The sequence below is a fragment of the Lissotriton helveticus genome, chromosome 3_1 (assembly GCF_964261635.1).
Source record: "Lissotriton helveticus chromosome 3_1, aLisHel1.1, whole genome shotgun sequence".
NCBI classification, from domain to species: Eukaryota; Metazoa; Chordata; class Amphibia; order Caudata; family Salamandridae; genus Lissotriton; species Lissotriton helveticus.
The window spans coordinates 758,608,287-758,632,171 of NC_136061.1; the positions used below are offsets into that span (position 1 = coordinate 758,608,287).

Sequence of the window (23,885 nt, forward strand, 5' to 3'; positions counted from 1 at the left end):
TCGAGGCTTCTCAATCGGAGAAATATACTTTTTCTGTTGAGAAACCGAAAAAATTAAATGTTAAAGTGCATACACTTAATTTACTTGTGCAAAATCTTCCATCCGGGCAAGATTACTCCTAAATTTTACTGTCTGAAGTATTTAAAAATTCTATGTCTATTTGGATTTAGCTGACCACTGCTGAGACCTTTTATGAATCCAGTTAAACATTTCTTTCACATGAAGGTGAAATCATATGGGAGCAAATATCTGGCATTCAAAACACAGGCTTTGCGAACGGAGCTTATTTTTGTATTTTGTATTCCAGCTGCTCATTCTTCGTATCTACCTTACCACCTATTTTAAGTTTAACGTTTTAAGTTTAGAAATTGGAGTGAAATGATGTACCAAAAGTAAAGTGTGGTGTTGGGTATTAAAACCCACCCACTGATTTAGTGCTGTGCAGATGTAATAGCGTTCAGCGTGGCGTCCGAGATCGTAAAAAGTTGTTTTACGATCTCGGACGCCACGCTGAACGCTGCACAAACAGAAACCAGGGGCAATTGTACTACCTTGGGAGATTTTCGACGACATTTACAACTGGTCTAATAAAAAGAAAAATACTTTGACTGTCCAAAAAATAAAACGATTTCTTTTTTTATGAATATCTCATCTCACCATTGAAGTTCTCGACGCTGTGCTACTTTAGAGTTGGTTGTTTATTTACAGAAAGCCTTGAAGAAGTCTCATGGAGATGAATCGTGTCGGCAATGATGGCTATGTTTTTGCACTGTATTTTAAATGAATGATCGTCCATCAAAACTTTAAATAAAGAAGAAAACAAGTTTTTTCACAAAAACTTTGGCACACTTTATATTTTCTTTGGCGGATTGTCTATTGGTTCTTGAATAATTTTGGGTTTTGGGATTAATCCTGTAATACGCATTATATATTATTTGGGTATGTGCTGAACAGATCTGAACCATGGTTATAAAGATGTTGTCATAAGAGTGCGCTTTTCAGATATTGCTGTCCAATGTCATCTCACCATAACCAATTTCTGTTGGAGGGTCATTCCTTTGTAAAACCTCTTTCCCTCCATTAAGTCAATAGCTCACAGCAAAAATAGTATCCACTCTGTGTTAGTGTATGATTTGGTGTCTTCCTAAAGTTTCCCATTTCTTTTGTTTGGTCTCTTTGTGTTTAATTTATAACAGTTCGACAGAGAAAGCAAACAAAAGTGACCGAACCTGGTTTAATTCCTCTGTCTGATGCACATTTTTTCAAAAGCATCCAAGGCATTGATACTTCCGTCTTTATGAATTTGTATAATAATATCATCATTTCAAAGTATTCCTTCAGTATACCAAATGTACCATGTGCCTATATCTAAGGTGGCCATGTTATCCTGTACCAAGGCCCTTCATGCTACAGGCAAGAGAAGACAGTCTGAGTTTTAATCCTATTTACATTTGAGTGTTAGTTGCTGGTTTGAACCTTTAGCTCAGTGTAGAAGAAGGACTCCCCTTCTTGAAGTGAATTATGGGTCTAATTTGTCAGAATCACTGTTTGAATCTGGTACTGGTCTCTCATTACAACTTACTCAAAAATTAAGATAGAATTTACACGAATAGCGATTATTGTTTGGTTATAGCCTTATAGCCCGCTGCAGAAGGCTAGGCCGGTTGTTAAAGGCCCTGAACCCTAGTTATGGGCCTGAAATGGAGGTGAGGGCCTATAACGAGGAAGAGGGCCTTTAACAACTGGTAAAGCCGAGGCAGAAGGCTATAAGGGTATTAGAACATTCCACCAACTGAGAGTAGAATGTTCTAAAATAAAAAGATAGAAACATGAATACAAGCATTGGCATATTGGAGCTCTGGGTTTATACCAGCCATTAGAAGCTTGAAGCTACTCCATTGCTTTAGTAGAGTTCTCAGCATTCCAGTGTTCCAATTTAGCCTTAAAGCCCGCTGTAGTGTGCGATACCCAACATTTAAGGCCTGCTCCAGCGTTAAAGCCTTTAACAAGGGAGCGGGCCTTTACTGGCTGGTATACCCCTTAAGGAGGGATTTAAGGCTATTAGAACAGTCCACCCCTACAGAGAACATTGTTCTAATTAGTAAAACAAAGGCCTCACGGAAGACAAGTGGGGAAAAATCCCCACTGGCTCTGAGAGGCCTTTGTTCACAGCAACAGATGTGAAATGAAACAAAACATTGGAAAGTTGCTCTCTGGGCTTCTACCAGCTATAGAAGCCCGGAGCACTCCATTGTCTTCATTGGAGTGCTTAAAATTCTGTAGCAGGCCATACCAGCAATTACAGGCCCGTTCCAGCGCTGGGAGCTTGACTTTGATGGCGGTATAGCCGAGCTATGGAGGGCTATGTGGCTATTAGAACGTTCTGCCACTAGAGGGCAGAATATTCTAACAAATAAAACAAAGGACTCACTGAGTCCCCTCTGGCTCAGTGAGGCCTTTGTTTACAGCAACAGCTGTGAATGACAACATTGGAATGTTGGAGTTCCGGGCTTACCATTAGCCTGGAGCACCCCATTATCTTCAAAGGAGTGCTCAACATTCAAACTTTCTAATAAGAATTAAGAACCTCTAAAATTATTCATTCATTTATTAATGTCACCAACTAAACCAAACACTGCCACAGAGATTGACAAGACATGTTATCCACAAAACGTTTGAAATCGTATGTGGAGTCATGAGGTGGGATATGTAACTAACAGTGAATTGGTGAAATGTTTTGCACATTACCTGTGAAAATCCATACAAAGAATACCCCTTGATCAAAATGTATGTATCTTGTCTTTTTAAGGTGCTGAGCTCACCCAATTTCTGAATGTTTTATAGGATAAAGAAGTGCGAGCCATCTTTCTGAGATTATTTGCACAGATTTTCCAGGGATACAGGTCATGTCTGCAGCTCATCCGAATTCATGCTGAACCGGTCATACATTTCCACAAGGTAAAATATTCTTTCAGGTGCAGTTTCATTTCGGAGCATTGATCTTGGTTAAAGTTTTTCCTAAGCAGTATTTATTCTTACAACGATTAAGGTATGCGCTATCCATTGCTTTCTTTCCAGAGTATTGGCTGTTTAGTCTCTAAAAGATATTATTGGGGCCATATGTATGATGCAATTTTGCTGTCTCAAACGACCCGATTTGCAAAAATGCTTTTCCAGATGCACAAACATCCAAACAGAAATGCAGTTTGGGTGTAGAAATCGTTATTTGAGGGGCGTCCCTTATAAATAGCGATTTCCAATGTTAGGTATCAAGGTTTTGCGACCGAAATGTGGTTGCAAAACATTAGTATTTTACCTCCAGCTCAGAGTTGGTGGTAATGTATCTGCTAATTGGAGGGGGTCCACATGGAACCTCTTCCCCTTTGTGAATGTTGGAAAACCGTTTTTTAAGAGCCAGCAGTAGATCCACGGACTACTGCGTGCTCTTAAAAAAAGAAAGAAAGAAAGAAAAAACGTAACACTTTTTGTTGTTGAAATGCATCCCGTTTTCCTTTTTTAAAAATTTCAATATATTTTTTTAAAATATTATCCTGTTTTCTTTTGAGGAAAATGGGTTGCACTCAGCAGCGGTTGATGTGGGTAAGTGTGGTGGGGCAGGGGGATGTCGACAGAATAGAGAAAATTAAATAAATCAATAAATCCTATTCCATCAACCGCGTGTACCTCCACTGACCGCCACTGGTTGCATTTCAACAAATAATATTCAAAAGCAATCACAGACATAGTGGTCTGCTCACCTCAGCAGGATACCATCCATGTGATGGCAGGCATTCCTAATGGGTCAAACTGTGACCTACCTCCTTATTATTCATGAGGTAGGTCGATTTGTGACCCGTTAGAAATTACAAATATGAAACAAAAAGTTTCATGTAATGAATGGTCTTGCAAATGTTAACCAAGAAAATCAATATCTGTAGCTACCAGAACTGTGCCAGCCCACCCCTTAACGTCATCGATAGCAATTGGACTGCTCAATGAACAAACACCAACCGGCTGTAGGTCCCTTTCAAGCCTTAGTTAATTTACTCATCTGCCCTCGTGGACATAAATCATTGGGTTTTGCCTCTTCAAATTGTTTCTAGAGATTTTTTTCATGCTAAGGCTTGCAAATATGTGGAAAAGGGTAGGTTCATTGTACTTGATCGCCATGGGCATTTAGGTACCCTTTATAAACTTATACGTTAAAATAAGTGTGAAATGTACAGATGAGATGCATTTAAGAATGTAACATTTATTAAGGAGATCACTGATTGCCTGAGAGTAGTACTCCAGCCAACGGCCTTTCTCGTGACAGCCCTTTTTTCAAAGATAGCTGTAGTAATGTTTTTAAATCAATAATTTACTATGTACAATAATTGAAGTCTTTCACTACTTTTGCAGGCAGCTTTCCTGGGACAGCGTGGATTAATTGAGAATGACTTCCTCACTAAACTTCTTAACGGAATGGCATTTGCTGGCTTTGTGTCTGATCGGGGACCACCTTACAGATCCTGTGATCTTTTCGATGAGGTACTGTAGACGTTTTACAAAATTGACTGATCTTCTATGTAACTGAACAACATCTGTTTTATGGTTCGTTTCTTTAAGGTTTTCTATGGGATCCGTGAGCCTACCTTCCTTTATGCTGAAGGGTTACCCTCCATGGCAGTGTGAGTGAGCTGAGGCATTTGCAGGGCAAATAAAAAATGTGCGAGACCAAGTACATGGGAAACACTGCCTAGATAAGGGACTTGCTTTTCTCCCTTGCTCACCTACCCCTTTGTCATTCCCGCTTAGCTTCCAATTAGGTAAGCTCTTTTTCCTCTACGGAGAGATCTAGATGTTTGCATAGAAGCTGGCAAGCGCCAGACTGCACATAATTCTTTTTTCCTTTGAGGCAGGAGTCTCTCCTTTCAACCGACTACTTATCTGAAGGTCCTCTGCTGATGCCCCATGCTGCTTGATTGAAAGACTTTTTTTTCCTAGTCCCAGTTATCAGAATTTGACCCACATTGATTGTGCTTTTAGTACTTGATCCACAATATCAGCAGCAGTTTTCAGTGTTACTACAAATCGAACTTAAGAGTAGGCAGAAGTCTTCATCTGACACCTTTTGAGCTCATGCTCCCCATAGAGTTCAGGACTTATTTTTTGCAAGTAAGCACCTCTTTTCATAGGATTGGTGGTCCAGCGAACTCTCTTTCCAACTAGATGTAAATTACAGGTAAGGAACACTGTGTATATATATATATATATTTATAAGTAAATATGTATATATATTTCAGATGAATGCTTCTAACCTCAGATTCCTCAACTTTAGAATATCCCCCAAACACCAGAGTGGATCTGGATAATTTTTCACCAGTCCGTCCACACCTGGCATCTTGTATCTTCTCGCTGATTCTGTGCTGCCCCTGAAATTACAGAGAAAAGTTACAACTCTGAGCATAAGAAATAGTCTTGGATATCGTACAGGTCCTGTTCACAATCCAAGTCCTGTGTCCAGGTCCAGTCCCGATCATAAGGTTATTCCCCAAACCACTGTACTTCCTGCACCAAATCTTTTGGTTAGTGTAAACACAAGCACAAGTCCTTACACAAGCAAAAGAAAGTGAGGCAGGGCTTAATCATTCTGGTTCCAAACATAAGGCGCAAGGATCAGAGCAGCAATCAGTTAAGGTAACGTATCACAGAACCAATACATCATCTGGTTCCGAAGTGCCTGTTTCTCCTGGGACATCATCAACCATGCAGTAGATCGAGGCCAACAAGATGGTAATGCTGTAAATCTTTAGTATGCTCCTGACTCCCTGCAGTGTGGCTTCAGGCATCCGGGAGCCACAAAGAGGTTTTGTAAGATTACCAGTGGTGAGTCCTCCCCGCTGCAGTCGGATTATTTTGGATCGGTTACCAAGTACATACTGACACTGGTTCAAGCTTCCACTCTGGCTACATGTAACTTGCTGGATTCCACCTTACTGCACTCATTGACGGTCCACTTGCACTGATCAGTGACCTGAAGCCCATGTCAGACCTCGAACCAACATCAGCCTGAGCTTGTCTGAGCCCAATCTGATGTCGTACTACGAAATAACTAAAGTGCAACCTGCCATCATGCTATCTGATTCTAATCTGACATCTCTACCGCGCCAAAACTATCAGCAGAGTTCTCCATTCTCTTGTTGATTCTGACTGTGACTGTGCCAAAACATGGAGTGCCCCAGTATATTACTGAAGATGGGGATAGGGGTGGCTTCTTTCCCACTTGTTATACTGATGATGCCCTGTACTTTTGTTGAACAAAGCAGATTTTCCCCAGATATCCTCAAGCACCGCTTAGGCGTTAGTCGCCTCTAATTCAATCGTAATGATCAAATAAAGAGGCGGGCGCTGGAAATTGGAAAGCAGGAAACGGATTTATTCTTCGAAGGAAAGCGCGTCAGATCAGACAAGCAGGGTGTCGTCTCGAGGTGCTCCAACTGCATCTCTGTGGCCTGGCCTTTTATACATGGGTTTATTTCTTTATTACAGTGTAACACATTCCTGACGTTTCTTTGATGCATTATAAACCATCTTTGGAATCCCCGCTTCAGGCCCGTTCCCACACATATCAATAGTACTGTACCCCCACCCCCGGTCTCAGTAGGTGATTGCTATCGCGCAGCTGGGCATTCCGGCAGGAGCTGAAATACGCGCAATCGGTCGGATCTCATGGGGTTGTGGCATTGATTAATTCCGGCTCCTTTGATGAGAGGCGGAATCCTACTGTATGGGGCAATAAACTGTATCCGCAGGGGTTGGTTATGGCCTGGGATCGGATCGAACAGCCAGTTGCAGGGGATCTCTGAAAGTTCTTGATCAGGATGAACTCGCCAGGTTTGCTGTCATGTCCGTGGCCCCTGGATGCGTCTGGTATGGCTTGCTGCACCTGTTGGTGGATAACAGTTAGTTCTTTGGTAAGGTTATGCAAATAATCAGACAATAGGATGTCTGGGACATCGTGTATGGAAGTCGGCTTCGACGCGGCCCAAATGTTCATTGGCCGGCCAAAGACAACCTCGTACGGAGTCAAGTAGTGTCTGGTTGGGGTGGAGTGCATTGATAGCAATGCCAGTGGGAGGGCGTCAGGCCATTTCAGTCCTGTGGTGGCAACTATCTTTGCTAGTTTTAGCTTTAGTGTGGCGTTGTGCCTTTCTACCAGGCCTGCAGATTGGGGGTGGAAAACTGTGTGGAACCTTTGTTTTACACCCAACCCTTTCAATATGAGTTGGATAACCTCGGCTACGAAGTGGGGGCCATTGTCGCTCCATAAAATTCTACAAAGGCCGTAGCGTGGGAAAAACTCTTTTAACAACACCTTTGCAGTAGTGGTGGCGGTGTTGTCGCGGGTGGGGTAAGCTTCTACCCATTTGCTGAATGCACATACAATATATAGGGCGTATTTCAGACCATGGCACCTTTCTAACTGTATGTAATCCATTTGGAGGACTTCAAACAGATGGTCGGGGACTCCAAATCCTCCCCGTGGTACCACTGTCCCTTTCCCTGGATTGTGTTGTAGGCATACCATGCATTGCTGAACTAGGCGTTTCGCTGAATCTGCTATCCTGTCATTATGCCATACTCTAGTGATTAGTGTGGTCATGGGGGCGGAACCTATGTGTGCCGGTAAGTGTGCCATGGTCAATATGGGGATCAAATATGCATTGGGTAACAGCCATTTGTCTTTGTCCTTCATCCTCCAACAGCCTTCATCGTCTTTTAGTCCCACCCGAGCCCATTCAGTCAGTTCGTGTGGTGTACTCGTCAGTTGGATATCCCTAATAGTGGTCCTAGCATCTGTCCATTTCTCTGCTTGTGACCTGGTTACATACAATTGTGTCGTCGTTCTGTTTTCAGCTGTAGCTCGGGCAGTAACGTCAGCTAGTGCGTTTCCCTGTCCTATAATGTCCGTTACTTTCATATGTGCTTGCCATTTGATTACTGCTAGCTGCTTGGGGAGGAGGACTGCTTCGGTCAAGGCGGAGACTAGATCTCCATGTAAGATCGGTGTGCCGTGTGAGGTCAGGAATCCTCTTTCCTTCCAAAGAAGTCCGAAGTGATGAACCACCCCAAAGGCATACTGGCTGTCCGTGTAAATGTTTACTGTTGTCCCTGCTGCTAAGATACATGCTTGTGTGAGGGCAATCAGTCTGCCGCCTGTGTGGATCGCTGGGCAATTCGGGCTGTTTCAATAATGGTTCGGGCTGTGGTAACGGCATATGCGGCGGAGGTGGTGCCATCGGGAAGTTTGATGCATGAGCCATCCACCCATAATTCTCCGTCAGGTTCTGGGAAAGCAGTGTCTCGGAGGTCTACTCTACTCTACTCTTTGTCTGTTCGTCGGTGAGGGTTACACAGTCATGTAGGGGAGTTACATTAGGGTCGTTTTCAGGCAGTGGTAACAATGTAGCTGGGTTCAGAGTGGTGCATCGTTTCAGAGTAATGTGTGGTGCTAATAGGGTCAACTCGTATCCAGTCAATCGTGCACTAGTCAGGTGCTGGGTCTTGGTTTGGTTCGGGAGGGTGTCAACAGCATGGGGTACTAACACAGTAAGGGGGTTGGAAATCACAATTCCTTCACTCTGTCGTATCGAGACTACTGCGGCTGCAACAACTCGTAGGCAAGCTGGTAATGCTCTGGCTACGGGGTCAAGAGTGGCTGAGAAATAGGCGCAAGGGCGCTGTTTGGGGCCAATCAATTGGGTCAAAGACAGATAATGCACATCCTTCTCTTTCGTGTGTGAAAAGGGAGAATGGTTTGGAGTAGTCTGGGGTTCCTAGAACGGGTGCCGAACAAAGGGCGTCTAGTAATTCTTTGAACGCGGTCTGGCATTCGGGAGTCCAAGGGAGGGGAAAGGGAACATCTTTGGCTAGAAGGGAAAGTAGGGGCTTAACAACGAGACTGAAGTTCGGCAACCACTGTCGGCAGAATGAGGTGAGGCCTACCAGGGAGCGGACTTGCTTCTGGCTCTTGGGGACGGGAGTATCTAGGATAGTCTGGATTCTGTCAGGTGTGAGTTTCCTTCCTTCCTTTGATAGGAGGTGTCCTAGGTAGATTACTTGGGATTTACAAAACTGCAACTTCTTTCGGGAAACTTTGTGACCATTCTCTGCAAGGAAGTGTAGGAGCTGGATGGTGGCGGTGAGTGCAAGTGGAGTGGTGTCGGCTGCTAAAAGGTTATCATCGACATACTGTATTAACACCACTCCGTCCGGTAACTGAACTGCGTCTAACTGTCTCTTGAGTGCCTGGCTATAGATACTCGGGCTTTCGGTGTACCCCTGGGGTGCTCGACAGAATCTATACGAGCGGGATCTTAGGGTAAATCCGAAGAGGTAGCAGCTGTCTGGGTGAATGGGTATGGAGAAGAAGGCATTTTTGAGGTCGATGACAGTGAAGGTGGTGGCAGTTGACGGGATCAGGGTCAGGATGGTGGTGATGTCAGAGACTACAGGGTACTGTGACACAACTATCTTGTTGACCTCTCGTAGGTCGATAATGAAGCGGTACGCTTTCTCATCTCTCTCTCCTTGTCTTTTGATGATTGGTAGAATTGGGCTGTTGCTAACTACTTCTTCTACTACTCCTGCGTCTACTAGTGACTGTATTATTTCAATTAGTGCTTTCTCGCCTTCTGGTGATATCTTGTACTGGGGTACTTTCGGTAGGGTTGCGTCCTGTCGTACAGTCACATGCACTGGGTCTATCATCATTCGTCCTACGTCTGAGTCAGCTTTCGCCCATAAGTGTGATGGCAAGGTATCGAGTAGGGATACGTCTGTGTCAGCAATGGGGTACATGTGTCATGGAGGGCAAGATCTGAGTGGGCCAGGGTTGTCTTATAGGAGGACTCGGACTCCGTCGGGCGAGCATCTAATAGTTGCTCGAAAATACTTCAGCAAGTCAAGACCCATAATGGCGTCTGGGGTATTGGAGGAGAGGAGAAATGTCGTGTCAATGATATTGTCTTCAAGATCAAAAGGGATCGGTTTGGACAAGGGGTTGGTGGAGGGGTACCATCAAATCCTATTGATGTCACGTGTGAGCCAGACAAGGGTGCCCTTGGAATCAGTCGTTTGGATAATGCACTACGTGTTGCTCCCGTGTCTACCAGAAATGGAGACTTTGTACCTAGGACCTTTGCTGTAACATAAGGGCCTTGCTGGTCAACATAGAGCTCGACTGGATCCCTCCCTTGCCCTTGGCAGTCCTATTTGAAGGATAGGTAGTGCGGACCTTTGTCCAACATTATTTGAGATCTTCACTTGTCCGATATACGTCATGCCTATCTTCTCCCCACTGATTGGAAATTGGTTCAACCCGGACCGTTTATTAGAGCTAGATCATCCAGCTCCACTGGAAGGCACCCCTAATAAGGACATGTATGTTAAATATGGACTAGTCGCCGTAGCTTACACTAAACTATGGCATAAAAATACCAAGAAAGATCGAGAAAGTCAGTGGCCACTGATAGGATCTTTTGACCTCGACAAAATAGAAGCGCTAGAAATAGCCCTTCGCAAAAATAGAACCACGCCAACCATGCTTGACAGTCTCGGCATTTGGCGCAAAGAAGCAACGCAACGTAAAAAGAGAGACGAAGCAAAGGGTGATAAAGAACTACGAAAGGCAGCTCACTTAGCTGGTAAAAAGTTGAAAGAGGAAGTGAAAGAAAACGAAAACACTAGAAAGGAACGGGAATCAGAAACCTCAGGCCAATGCCCTGTTAGAACACCCTCAGCGTTTTACCCTGAGCTACAATCAAAGCAAAGGACGGACGATGATTTACTCCTAGGTCCCCCAATCATCTACATGCCTCCTCCTTATGCCCCTACCCATCCCTTAGTACAGCCCCAAGGACCCCAGAACTTAACTGAAGGCAGTGCCAGAGCCTCGGTGCTCACGGCCTCCGCGCCGACCGAGCCTTTCGTACTACACACCCCGACAAAAGACACCTCAGAAAGGATTGAAACATAAGAAAAGCAACCGGCAAGAATTCCCCGTTTGAGCACAACTGAGCGGGTCGGCATCCACAGAGTAGTTAAGACCTCAGTCGATAGGAAGGAAACCGAAGAGCATATCACAGACACGTGTAGCTCATATGCTGGCAATTACAAACGACATTTCATCCTGCGTTTTTGTTATCACACCCTCACAGCGTATGAAGAGAAATATAAGGAAACAGGGCCTGACCGACTCATGGCTCTATATAGGAAGGTGGACACAGGGGACGAGAGTGAATGTAACATATGCGTTGTCGTAGTCCGACTGCTGGTACTGGTTTTGTCGGGGACGGTCAAATGCATTCATTCTACCTGGTCTTTCGTAACTAGTGTTGTTTGTGTACCCTCGTCCACGTCCTCTATTTCTCAATCCATTCGCTAGCTCTCTTTTCTCTTTGTTCCTATTCATTTCTAACAGGACCGGACATTGAGACTTCCAATGCTCGTACTCTTTACAAAAAGCACATTGGTTCTCGCCTAAGTCTCTACGTCCAGCGTAGGGTGCGAGTGCATTGCTTCGGGGTGGTGGAGTTCTACGGGTATTCTGTTGATAACCTCCCTTATACTGTTCTTTCCCATTACTCACGCCTTGTAATTGGGCTATCATAACCCATTTTTTTAAATCTTTCTTTTTCCTTTCGGAAGCTCTATCGCTTTCGTTCTTCTGGTGCTCGTAATACTGAGCCATCTGGAAGATGGCCGCGGGCTTTGAGGCAGCCCAACTGCTTTCACTAGTTTGCAATTTCTGCGAAACTTCCGGTAACAAACCTTTAACATAATTCTGCACGAACAAGTGATGTCCGGTTGCAGTGGTCATGTCCTGTCCACTGTAATCGGAAAACACCGTTTCGAACCGGGAGAAGTATTCGGAGACATCTTGTTGGGGTTTGTGGCGGCAATCTGTCACTATAGACCAGTCTACCTCCTTCTCGGGGATTAGAGTCTTTACCTTTTGTACGATTTTATCTGGAAGGTCTAATATTGCTTTTAGGGGTTTCTGTCCAGGGTATTGTTGTTTATCTAGACTGTCAAGTTGTTCCCAGGTATGCCCGAACAGATCGGTGTGGTTGACTTTCCGGATTTGCTTCCACACGTCAGCTGGCAGACATAGCCCAAAGAACAAGTCCATGTCGGCAAGGGTCATGATCGTTGATCCCAAGGCGGTACCTAATTCCGTATAGAACGCGGTGGGATTCTTTCGCAAATCCGGCAAGGATTTGCGGAACGTCAGGATGTCTTGTCTATCCCAAGGCTGATATACCCAGTTGTATACTACTCTTCCTCTTGCTTCCTGGTGATTTATGTCATCGTGAGTTCCTTGTCCTCTAGGGGGAACCCAATAGGGGGCAGCTTCTTTTATGGGCATCATGTTGTCAAATCTTTCTATCGGGGGTTCAGTTACCACAGGCGTGACGTTCTTAACTATTCGTCCCTGTTCTATGAGGTGGCGGAAGACTTCTAAAGTGTAGGAGAAGAGTTCGGTTACATTACATTCACTCTCGTCCCCTGTGTCCAGCTTCCTATATAGAGCCATGAGTCGGTCAGGCCCTGTTTCCTTATATTTCTCTTCATACGCTGTGAGGGTGTGATAACAAAAACGCACGATGAAATGTCGTTTGTAATTGCCAGCGTATGAGCTACACGTGTCTGTGATATGCTCTTCGGTTTCCTTCCTATCGACTAAGGTCTTAACTACTCTGTCGATGCCGGCCCGCTCAGTTGTGCTCAAACGGGGAATTCGCGCCGGTTCCTTTTCTTGTGTTTCAATCCTTTCTGAGGTGTCTTTTGTCAGGGTGTGTAGTACAAGAGGCTCTGTCGGCGCGGAGGCCGTGAGCACCGAGGCTCTGGCACTACCTTCAGTTAAGTTCTGGGGTTCTTGGGGCTGTACTAAGCGATGGGTAGGGGCATAAGGAGGAGGCATGTAGATGATTGGGGGCCCTAAGAGTAAATATCGTCCGTCCTTTGCTTTGATTGTAGCTCAAGGTAAAGCGCTGAGGGTGTTCTAACAGGGCATTGGCCTGAGGTTTCTGATTCTCGTTCCTTTCTAGTGTTTTCGTTTTCTTTCACTTCCTCTTTCAACTTTTTACCAGCTAAGTGAGCTGCCTTTCGTAGTTCTTTATCACTCTTTGCTTCGTCTCTCTTTTTACGTTGCGTTGCTTCTTTGCGCCACATGCCAAGACTGTCAAGCATGGTTGGTGTGGTACTATTTTTGCAAAGGGCTATTTCTAGCGCTTCTATGTTGTCGAGGTCAAACGATCCTATCAGTGGCCACTGACTTTCTAGATCTTTCTTGGTATTTTTATGCCATAGTTTACTGTAAGCTACGGTGACTAGTCCATATTTAACATACATGTCCTTATTAGGGGTGCCTTCCAGTGGAGCTGGATGATCTACCTCTAATAAACGGTCCGGGTTGAACCAATTTCCAATCAGTGGGGAGAAGATAGGCATGACGTATATCGGACAAGTGAAGATCTCAAATAATGTTGGACAAAGGTCCGCACTACCTATCCTTCACTAGCTGCAAAGACTAGACAGAATATTTCTATTCTTTGTTGTTTGCAAACAGAGAATATCTCAAAGAGAACCAATATGTCGAGTAGCAACGAGGGCTAAACGAACCAATAAATAATCAAATGCGCCGAGTAGCAACGAAGGCTAAACAAACCAATAAATATAAGTAATACAAGATTTTTCTAAACGATCAATCAATCAATCAATCAAAACAGTCGGGCTGCAAGACCTTACCCGGACCGTATGGGCTGTTTCTCGTCTTCCACTTCCAGCGCCCGATCGTCCTCTATTCTCCGTTGTTGCCACGGCACTCCTGTGGGATCCCAGTCAGGACCGTAGATCACTCGAGAGCGGTCCGTTCAGAACCAGTGAAGGTCAGGTGATCGGCTGCCAGACGAGGGTCTATTGGGCAGGAGCTCTTCCCGATCGTTGCAGTAGTTCACTCCGTCTTTAGGACCTCTCTCACTGGACCCACGTGTCACTTATGGGCCCCACATTGGGCACCAATTGTTGAACAAAGCAGATTTTCCCCAGATATCCTCAAGCACTGCTTTGGCGTTAGTCGCCTCTAATTCAATCGTAATTATCAAATAAAGAGGCGGGCGCTGGAAATTGGAAAGCAGGAAACGGATTTATTCTTCGAAGGAAAGCGCGTCAGATCAGACAAGCAGGGTGTCGTCTCGAGGTGCTCCAACTGCATCTCTGTGGCCTGGCCTTTTATACATGGGTTTATTTCTTTATTACAGTGTAACACATTCCTGACGTTTTTTTGATGCATTATAAACCATCTTTGGAATCCCCCCTTCAGGCCCGTTCCCACACATATCAACAGTACTGTACCCCCACCCCCGGTCTCAGTAGGTGATTGCTATCGCGCAGCTGGGCATTCCGGCAGGAGCTGAAATACGCGCAATCGGTCGGATCTCATGGGGTTGTGGCATTGATTAATTCCGGCTCCTTTGATGAGAGGCGGAATCCTACTGTATGGGGCAATAAACTGTATCTGCAGGGGTTGGTTATGGCCTGGGATCGGATCGAGCAGCCAGGTGCAAGGGAGGAGATTGTCGAAGGGCCTGTTCGTGCGCAAGGGATGAAAGGGTATGTGGGCTCGGCACGGGAAGTGGCTCCGGGGCAGGGTCGCGCTGAGGATGCTTTTATGACTCTAGCATGTGTGCTTGGGGGCTGCCAGCGCGTGGGGGATGATTGCAAGTTCGGGGAGACGTGCAGGCGATCGTCAATGTTACGAACTGGCCATAGTGTCTAAAATGGCTGCCGCTTACGCGCTCGCAAAGGCCTAAGCGGGACAAGATGGCGCCGGTCATGTTCACATCGTAATCTAATATCTAACACTTTGACTTACACAATACCAGTGAGCTTTGCACCTCCCCTGAAACAGACCTTGACTCGCCACGTAACCCACTAACAGGGGAGAGTGCCTCATTTGTGGTGGTGGTTCGGGAGCACCTGAGATGCTATAATTGCTTATGACCTCCCCTGAAATAAAGACAAATCTTGCAACAGAGATGATAAAACTTGGGCTGGTGACATCAAAGCCCTAGCTTCCATTCAATTACACAGATAACAATGACGGTTACGTGAATGAAGCTCTGTGATTGTCTGACAATTAGTCGGAAAGTAGCCAGGCGGCACAGGCCTGCACCCGGTGACCCACATTTCTTCATCAAGCACCATACCCCGGAAAGTCTCATTGGGTTACAGAATCCAAACGAAATATAACTTTTTCTGACAGCTTGGCACTTCTGTCCATAAACACAACCCGCCTTTTAGGCCTCTATACGCATGTTTGGATGACAAGGTCAGCGAGATCTTTGTGATGGTAACGGAAGGCTATAGTGCATCCCTGGCTCAGACAATCCATGGTGGGCAGGCTGCCGTGAAATAAATTGTCTGCTCAGGGCTGAACACTGCAGACTACATTGGCTGCGCACTTGGCACAAGTCTCTTGCTTCAAAAGCATGCCTTAATGAGACTAATGGAATTTTCCATCAACGTAGAAGCATCACTGATGGGAATGCACTGCAATAGCTCCAGACTCTCTAGAGAAAAGGCAGAATCCAGAAAGGTTTAAAGACATTTTGTCGAAGGCAGCATTTTTGTGGCTATTGACTTCTGTGACAACCATCAGTTGTTTACATTTAAGGGTTATTCCAGGGGATTAGCCTACAGGCAACAGCAGGTGATGCGAAAGACTGTTTAATAATTTCAGGTCCCTCGGATTTGGCATCTCCAGACATCGCACAGAAAAGCAGGGGCTTCAGTCCACTAACTACTCATCCCCTGCTGCAGGGGATACCAAGCTGCTTTAATTTTATCTTAGTGACTCATGTCTCACATCTGGGAGGCAAGCTTCATTATTTCCTCGTAGGTTAGCAATCACTTTAGACGAATGGGACTTACAGATTGTTCTGAGGGCCTTCTGCCTCGCCCCTCCTTCCATTGTTCAAAGGGTCTATGCCATTCATTTATTTCTGTCCCACCCCACCTTCCTTCCACACCTGAACAAATTTTGGAGGAACATCTGTCCATCCAGCCGCAGGAGGTACATCTCTTGCTCTCCATGGATACCATCACATGGGTCCAGGCTCAAAGACAGACAAGGGCTGTTATTCACATAAATTCTTCGTTTCAGAAAAGTACAGGGGCCTTAGGTCTGTCCTAGTCCTTTGCCCACTAAATGCCTTTCATGCGGAAGGAAAAAATCAAAATGCTTCCTGGCGGCGCATTTTCGTATTGCCATCTTGCTGTCCCACAGTGATTACCATCGGGTCATAGTAGTCCAGGATTATTTTCAATCTGCCATGATCCATTTCGACCTACCTCACCTTGATCCCCTGGATGTTCACAAAAGTGATGGCTGTCGTCACTGCCCAACTTCGAAGGTTTGGATTTCCTGTGTTTTGATACCTCGACGACTGGCTGCTGGGTGCAGAGAGACCGCCGTCAGACATAGACAACTTCTGAATGACAGCGGAACTCTTAACATGATTGAGTTTGATCCATGAGCGAGCCAAATTTCCTCCTGATTACCTCATTGAAGTGTCCATTCATTGGGGTGATCCAGGGGATTCATCAGAAAATGCCTTACAAAAGATAAGTAACTTTTTCATACATATGGTGCATTAAATGCACAAATGTTTAACATACATTTCAAAGCGAACTGTTAATACAGGAAATATTTCACAGTTGCCTGTGAAGTGGAATACTTCATTGGTTCCTGGTGAAACAAGGATTTTATTATCATAATGACAGCATTAAACCACTCTGCAGTGCTTTTACATTGTCAATGCCACAGTGATTGTACAGCAAGGTTATGGAAATTATGTACAAAGATTAGCTAAATTGGGATATTATGCAGCCTATTCTTTTGCAATATTTTGTATCCATTTGAGCTTGAAACAACTTTATGAAATCTGCAAGTTATTTATCAATTTATGTACCAAATGTCATAAATCCAGAATTATTTGGTAACTGTAACAGCTGAATCCTATAAATCCACAAGCATTCACCATTGTCTATTGCTTTAGCAATAACTTATTAATGAATGGTAACCCTAGAACATTTTTTATTCCAACTGGTACCCATTGTTAACTGCACGTTGAAGGAAACATTGTTTGTGGCATGTGTAGCTGTAGATACACATGCTGAACATACTCCTGCCATCTAATGTTGGTCTTGGACGTGTGCAACTCGTTTTTCTTAGAAGTCTTCAGGTAACGAGGTATAGTGACTCCACCTATTAGTGATGATGCACATGGGCATCAGCTCCATTGTTAGATTGTTTTTTTTTTCCTGCTGTCAGGTTCAGACGTGTGTTGCTGAGCTCTGGGTTGATGTCTCATGGTATAATCTTCAGGCTCTTTTGGATCCTCTGCACCCGTTAGTATTGTACAATCGTTGTATTCTTCTCATTTTGGTTCCTCAAGCTCCTCTCATCTGGATTTGAAGAGTAAAACTGCTTCAATGCCCTGCTCTGGGCCTTGCCCATTGAAGCCTTTTTCTTGGATGTTTGACTTACGAGAAAGTCCCATGCGTAATGGAAAAGACTTAATTCTGAAACTGTCCACAGTGTTGCGTCAAGTGCTCATGGGCAGACCTCCGCAAGGTGTGTAACCTTTGTCTCCTGAGCATGACAAGCCCTTCTGTGAAGCTTGGCTCGCTTTCCGCAGCAAGAAGACGACTGACAAGACTGGCAACTTTTATCCTGCCTCCATGACGCGACAACAGGGTGATAACACTCAAGATCTTTTCAGCGAACAGGATGTTGAAGCAGACACTCCCAACTGGTGGGAGGGGGAGAGAGAGAGAAAAAATGTGTGTGTATGTGTACATGTGTGTGCACCCCCTAAAATTATGTTCTTGCATCAAGAACGTCAGCACTCCATTGTGGATCTTCAAAATGTAACTATCCAAAAACAACAAAAGGCAAGTTTACGCATTTCAGTTGCCGCCTGCAATCTTGTTCACAATGAAGAGCGCCATTTTCAAAGTTCATTATATACCACATAACAAAGTAAACGTAGAATTGTAATGTTACAGACTTAGCTCCCTGGTAAGCGCCATCTTTAATCATTAAAAAATTGTTTTATAAACTGACTTCATCTTAATAAAATGAGCATTCTGCACTTTTATACTTATGAAACCCCTCAAAAGCCAAGTCTATAATGAAGATGAGGCTCTACTCAAAATTTCACACTAGATAACTAAACCCTATTATAATATAAATGCACTCTACTTGCTAAATCATCTGTGCATCAAACAACCCAAAATTATAAAGGCATAAGAGAGGGAAAACAATAGTAACTAATGCACAATTATCATAGCTCCATATTAGTTTCTAGACAATTCATCCATTGTTATAATATAAAGGATTGGGAGGGGCATCAGGATCCCTTAGAAATCCTGCAACCTCAAGGTCTGGACTGGTATGAGGAACTGGATGATGGCAGCAGCCTGGACAGCACTCCAGATTGTGGCATGCTGTGTCCCCGTAACCTGGCTACGGAGGAGGTGGCTTCATGTGCAATGGTGCTGTGGAGGTCTTAGACCCACAGCTTCCTATGGTGGCAGTCAAGACTAACATCTTGGCAGAGGTCCTGCAACCTGTTGTCTCCACCTCGTAACCCTTGCTGCCTATCAACAAGACCTTGAAGGACGTTCTTCTGGGCACCTAGTCCAAGCCCAGCACAGGAGCTCCTGTGAACAGAACAATTGCCCGCCGCCATCCCCCTGCACAGGGCGACCCAGCTTTCCTCAACACCCACCACACCCCACAATGCTTGGTTGTCCAAGCTTCCACTTCTCGTGGTGCGTTCCCTTCCGCGGGGAATCCAAAAGGTTGGAAACTTTGGAAAGAAAAATATTCTCTTTTGCCAGTCTAGCTTTGCAGTCAATGAACACCGCATGCCTCATGAACGTTATTCCCATTCGATTTGGGGTATGGTTGCGCAGGTGCTGCCCAGAGTCTCGGAGGAGGACCGGATTCTGCTCTCCCAAGCTATTTCATACGGAATACATGAAGCGTAGTTCACCATCCGCTGTGGCTTGGACACAACAGACTCGCTAGGCAGAGCGATTTCCTCGACAGTTGCCATACGGCGCCACGCCTGGTTGAAGACGTCTGGATTTTCAAGGAATGTCCAAGCTAATCTTATGGGCTTGCTCTTCGATGGCTCCCATCTCTTCGGAGACAAAGCAGTTGCAGCGCTTGGGTGCTTAAAAGACTCGCAGGCTACGGCCAAATCCTTAGGCCTTACCTCTTCATCTCGGCCTGTGGCACTGAAAGCCTTCTTACCATCACTCAAGGGAAGGCTAGTTCAAATGTTCACAGACCACACTACCGCCATGTGGTACTGCAACAAACAGGGCGGTGTGGGATCGTGGACCCTTTGTTTAGAGGCCCTGCATCTCTGGGCATGGCTGGAACAGCAGGGCATTTCCCTGGTAGTTCAACAACTGGCTAGTTCTCTGTACACCAGACGGACAAACTCTGTCACCGGTGCCTTGTGGATCATGAGTGTCATCGCCATCTGGAGGTGGTACTAGGTCTATTTCAGCGGTGGGGAGAGCCTTTGTTGGATCTGTTTGCCTCCATAGAGAACTCGCAATGTCAGCAGTTTTGCGCATTGGAGTTTTTCAAAATGGCTCTTGCTAGTAGATGCTTTTTGTCGCAGGCGGAGCTCAGGCATCCTATATGCCTTTTCGCCCATATCACTCCTGCCACGAGGGCTCAAGAAACTCAGGAGCAACCTGGCACCTAGGGAAACCTAGCAAACATACATTTTTGAAAACTAGCCACCCAGGGTAATCCAGGAGGGGGTGACTTGTAAAAACACATGTTCCCCACATTTCAGTGTTAGAAAGTTCTGGAATCTGCGTGGGTCCACAAACTTCCACCCACACCACATTCTCCAAAGTCTCCCGATAAAAATGGTACCTCACTTGTGTGGGTGGGCCAAGTGCCCACTGCAGGGAAGGGCACAGAACGTATTGTGGAGACATCAAAGTTACCTATTACAAAACTACCTAGTTTGGCAAAAGGCTCACCTGGGTTTTTGGCCATGGGCTCGGCAGCCATCTAGGGCAACCTATCAGAACCCACACATTTCTGAAAACTAGATACCCCGGGGAGTCCAGGATCCCCAATGTTTCCCTACCCAGAATCCCCTGCAAACCTCAAACTTAGCTTAACATTTTTGTGTGAGATCTCAGTGCCGGCACAAATGTCCTACCCCCCAGCATTCCACTTGTTCTTCTGAGTAAAATGATACCTCACATGGGGATAGGCCAAGGGCCTGTGACTGGGAAAGGCCAAAAACATAGGGTTTAAGGGTATAGTGTAGCGAATTCTAAGCACTACATTTTTAAAAGAAAATACATTTTTATCCAATTCTTAGCAGCTTAGTTATTGGCTCTGGGTTCTTCGGGTTCTTGGTGAACCGACAAGTCCTATATAACCCACAACCAGAAGGGTCCAGCGGATGTAACTGTATATTGCTTTAAAAAAATCTGTCATACTTAGAAGCTACAGGTGAAAACATTGGCACTATTCGCAGTTTTTTTTCAACTTCTTTTCATTTTCTTTTATTTTCAACTGTTTGTTTCTATATAAAAAAACGTGAAGGATCTACACAAATGACCCCTTGCTGAATTCAGAATTTTGTCTACGTTTCAGAAATGTATAGCTTTCCAGGATCCATTATTGCTTTCATAACCATTTCTACCACTAACTGGAAGGAGGTTGAAAGCACAAAACGTAGCAAAAGAAGGCTATGTCCCAGTAAAATGCAAAAACTGTGTAAACAAATTTGGTTTTCTGACAAACGTCTGTCCGTGAAAGCTGGAGAGATGGTGATTTCAGCACCACAACCCCTTTGTTGATACCATCTGCAGGGAAAAAAACCAGACGCTTTCTTCTGCAGGATTTTTTCCCATTTCCCCCCCCAAAAAAGAAATGTAGCTGTATTTTGGCTAATTTCTGGGTTCCCTCCAGGGGAATCAACAAACCCTGGGTATCTTTAAAATCCCCATGATGTTGGAAGAAAAGGATGCACATGTGGCGTGTATACCTTAAGTTACTGGGGCCTAAGCATGAACCACCACAAATAGCCAAACAAAGGCTTAGCACTGGAGGAAAAGACCTAGCAGCAAAAGGGTTAATGAATATTAACATATTTATTGGATCACGCTGCATTGAAATAAAAAATAAAAATAGCAATAGTTCCCTCATGCGAAAGATATTTAGACCATTGCAATACCTCTGACTAAAAGGTGTTGCAGGTTGTGAAATATAAATATAATGTAACTGTGTATTAAAAATATGTAAAATCACTCTTCAAAGTCATGATCCAAAAGGTCTCCCAGCTCGCTTTTGTTCTGCGGTGCTTTGTTGCTCTCCAGTTAAGTGCACATATTAGGGAAAATGAGCGAGCTTACTAAATGGTGCAGCACAGCTTGATGTACGAAGCCCTGCTCCACAATTCATGGAGTAGCGTGTGAACCCAAATAATTTAGAGGCAGCTCCACAAGCCAGAATGTGCTGGGAGACAGGACTGTTAAAATCTACCCCACCCTCATCTTCCATCACCACCAGTGGGGCCTTTGTGGTCAATCCTGTAATTCTGGGTTTGTGTTATGTTTTTCAACTCTCTATTTTACAATCCCATAGCTCCTTGCCCACTATTATTTGGGATGCTGAACTCTAAATATGAGGTTTGCTACAGTACTCTTACAAAACATTCATGTTGTCTAGTTCACTGCAATGCAGACTCCAAGCTCCCACAGTATTTCTATATTTAAAAATCTAACATAACCTAACTTAAAAACTATTCAAATTATCTTTAGGAGTCGCATCTCAAAGGCAGACCCGCTGAATGTGGTAATATAAATTATGTGTAGAAATAGAACAAAAGTGAAAAAAAATCTGAAGTCATATTTCTGCAGTTTGAAGCTTTAACTTTAAGTCCTTCAGCCAAGCTAAAAGACCAAAAACAGCACATACCAGATGCGCAAAAAAAGTCTCCTTAATCTAAATACTACAAGAAAATGTAAGACCTAATTCAAAAACGAATGTTGAAGGATTTTTAATATTTGATATGTTTGGTGAGGATTTATATTTTATGTGGTATTTGTATAGCACGATCCTTGCCATAAGTAAATAAAGTGCTGTACAGTGTCAAAGGCAAAGATACAGTCAACAAGTGATTAGACAGGTATCTGGGTTCAGAGGGCATAAGAGGGCAGTTCCTCCATTGTGATGTACTGTTCTTTAAAGAGATGTGCATTTCTGCTCTCTCTTAAAGAGGAGGATGGTTGGAGGCAGGATTGTTCCACAATCCAAGTAAATGAATGGAGAAAACATGTGTGTTTTCCCCCCTAAGTAAATATATTGCTATAGCTACAGGGTATATTGTTCAGCTGGTATTTTCTGATTCCAAATGCTATGTAGTTGAGCCTAGAACTTTCTCTACTGACCAACCTTACCTATAGGTTGAAATACAATTAATTTGTTTACACAGGCGTGTTACTGATCAAGTCCAAATTTGTCCTTTATTTCCCCAATTGCCTTGAAATTTCTCTAGTAAGCATTCACAGCCTGGCAAAATAAGAGCATTATATTCTAGTGTTTGTTAAATGACAGAACTTTGATAAACGCAGCTGTATAAGACTAGAAACATGGAAATAAAGTATGTGTAAGTATAAATTTACAAGTTTTTATCTAAATTGACAAATTACTTCACAATGTGGATCCTTTTAAATTATTTTCTCTCATCCTTTTTTCACAGTTAGTTGCCTTTGAAGTTGAGAAAATAAAAGATGATCAAATAAATCCACAGAAGATGATGAAGCATATCAAAGACCTCGCAGAGCTGCTTCTGAAAAATGTAAGTGTGTGAAAGCAGTGGTTCCATGGGGCCACATTTCACATAAATATATGTACTGCAGTCTGAGGGCATGTAATGTAGGCTGACACCAAGATCACATGCCTGGGTGTTAGGTTGAAAAATGATGAGTTACGGAGCTCCACCTGGGAGCTGGAGGGCTACAGTTGAAGAAGACTTGCTGTGGATCCGAGTGGGGAAGTAACAGGTATGGTGACCTAAATAGGAGAGGTTTAACAGGAAATATCAGATAACAGAAACATGATTTAGAGCAGTGTTAGTAAGATTGATTTTTTTAGGTCTGCACGCGTGAAGTGCACAGATTGCGAGACCTAGCAGAGAGCTCTGTGGGAAGAGACAAGGCGCCGTAGTTGCGACAGGAATTGGGTGCCAGAGTTGTGCAGGACATGGGCCTTGCATGAGTGAGTATCTTCCATAACCTTTACTTATTAGCACTGATCCCTAAATATTCTCTGGCAGTTTATGATCTTGGCATGCCCTAGAATATTTGGGTACGGCATTACCTCAGCTTCTATCAGACTTAGGCAACCCTGCCAGGTTAACACCATGAACAGTTTGACGCATCCATGAAATATCTATTTTTTTCTGTGGACCGGTAAAATGCTGGTATTTGTAATTTTAGGCTATTTACCACCTCAACATCTAGATCTTTGTAGCAAATGTTGTTCTCCGTAATGCCTTCATAGTGAAGTTATCCAGGTGTGCACCTTCTATTGTGTTGCTCATCTATTTGTGTTATACACCAACATTTTCTGCTTCTTAGGATATCAGTAGACATCTGGTAACAATATTTTACTTGTGTGTCTTTGTGTTTCACTCCGTATCTTTGTGTACTAAAAAATACAGTATTGTGGAGTAAATTCAAACGTAGCAGAGTATACAAATCAATGTCATACTGCATTTCAT

General features: G+C 44.2%; 1 protein-coding gene across 5 annotated transcripts in view; it reads left to right on the forward strand.

Annotated features, from left to right (window-relative positions):
* Positions 1-23,885, forward strand: part of SBF2 (SET binding factor 2) — a 2,295,537-nt gene that overhangs the window by 1,122,704 nt on the left and 1,148,948 nt on the right. For all 5 annotated transcript variants that reach the window (XM_078680952.1, XM_078680953.1, XM_078680956.1 and 2 more), the window contains 3 exons: positions 2,845-2,958; positions 4,402-4,530; positions 22,863-22,961. In XM_078680952.1, coding sequence (XP_078537078.1) covers positions 2,845-2,958; positions 4,402-4,530; positions 22,863-22,961 — 342 coding nt within the window. The remainder of the gene's footprint in view (positions 1-2,844; positions 2,959-4,401; positions 4,531-22,862; positions 22,962-23,885) is intronic.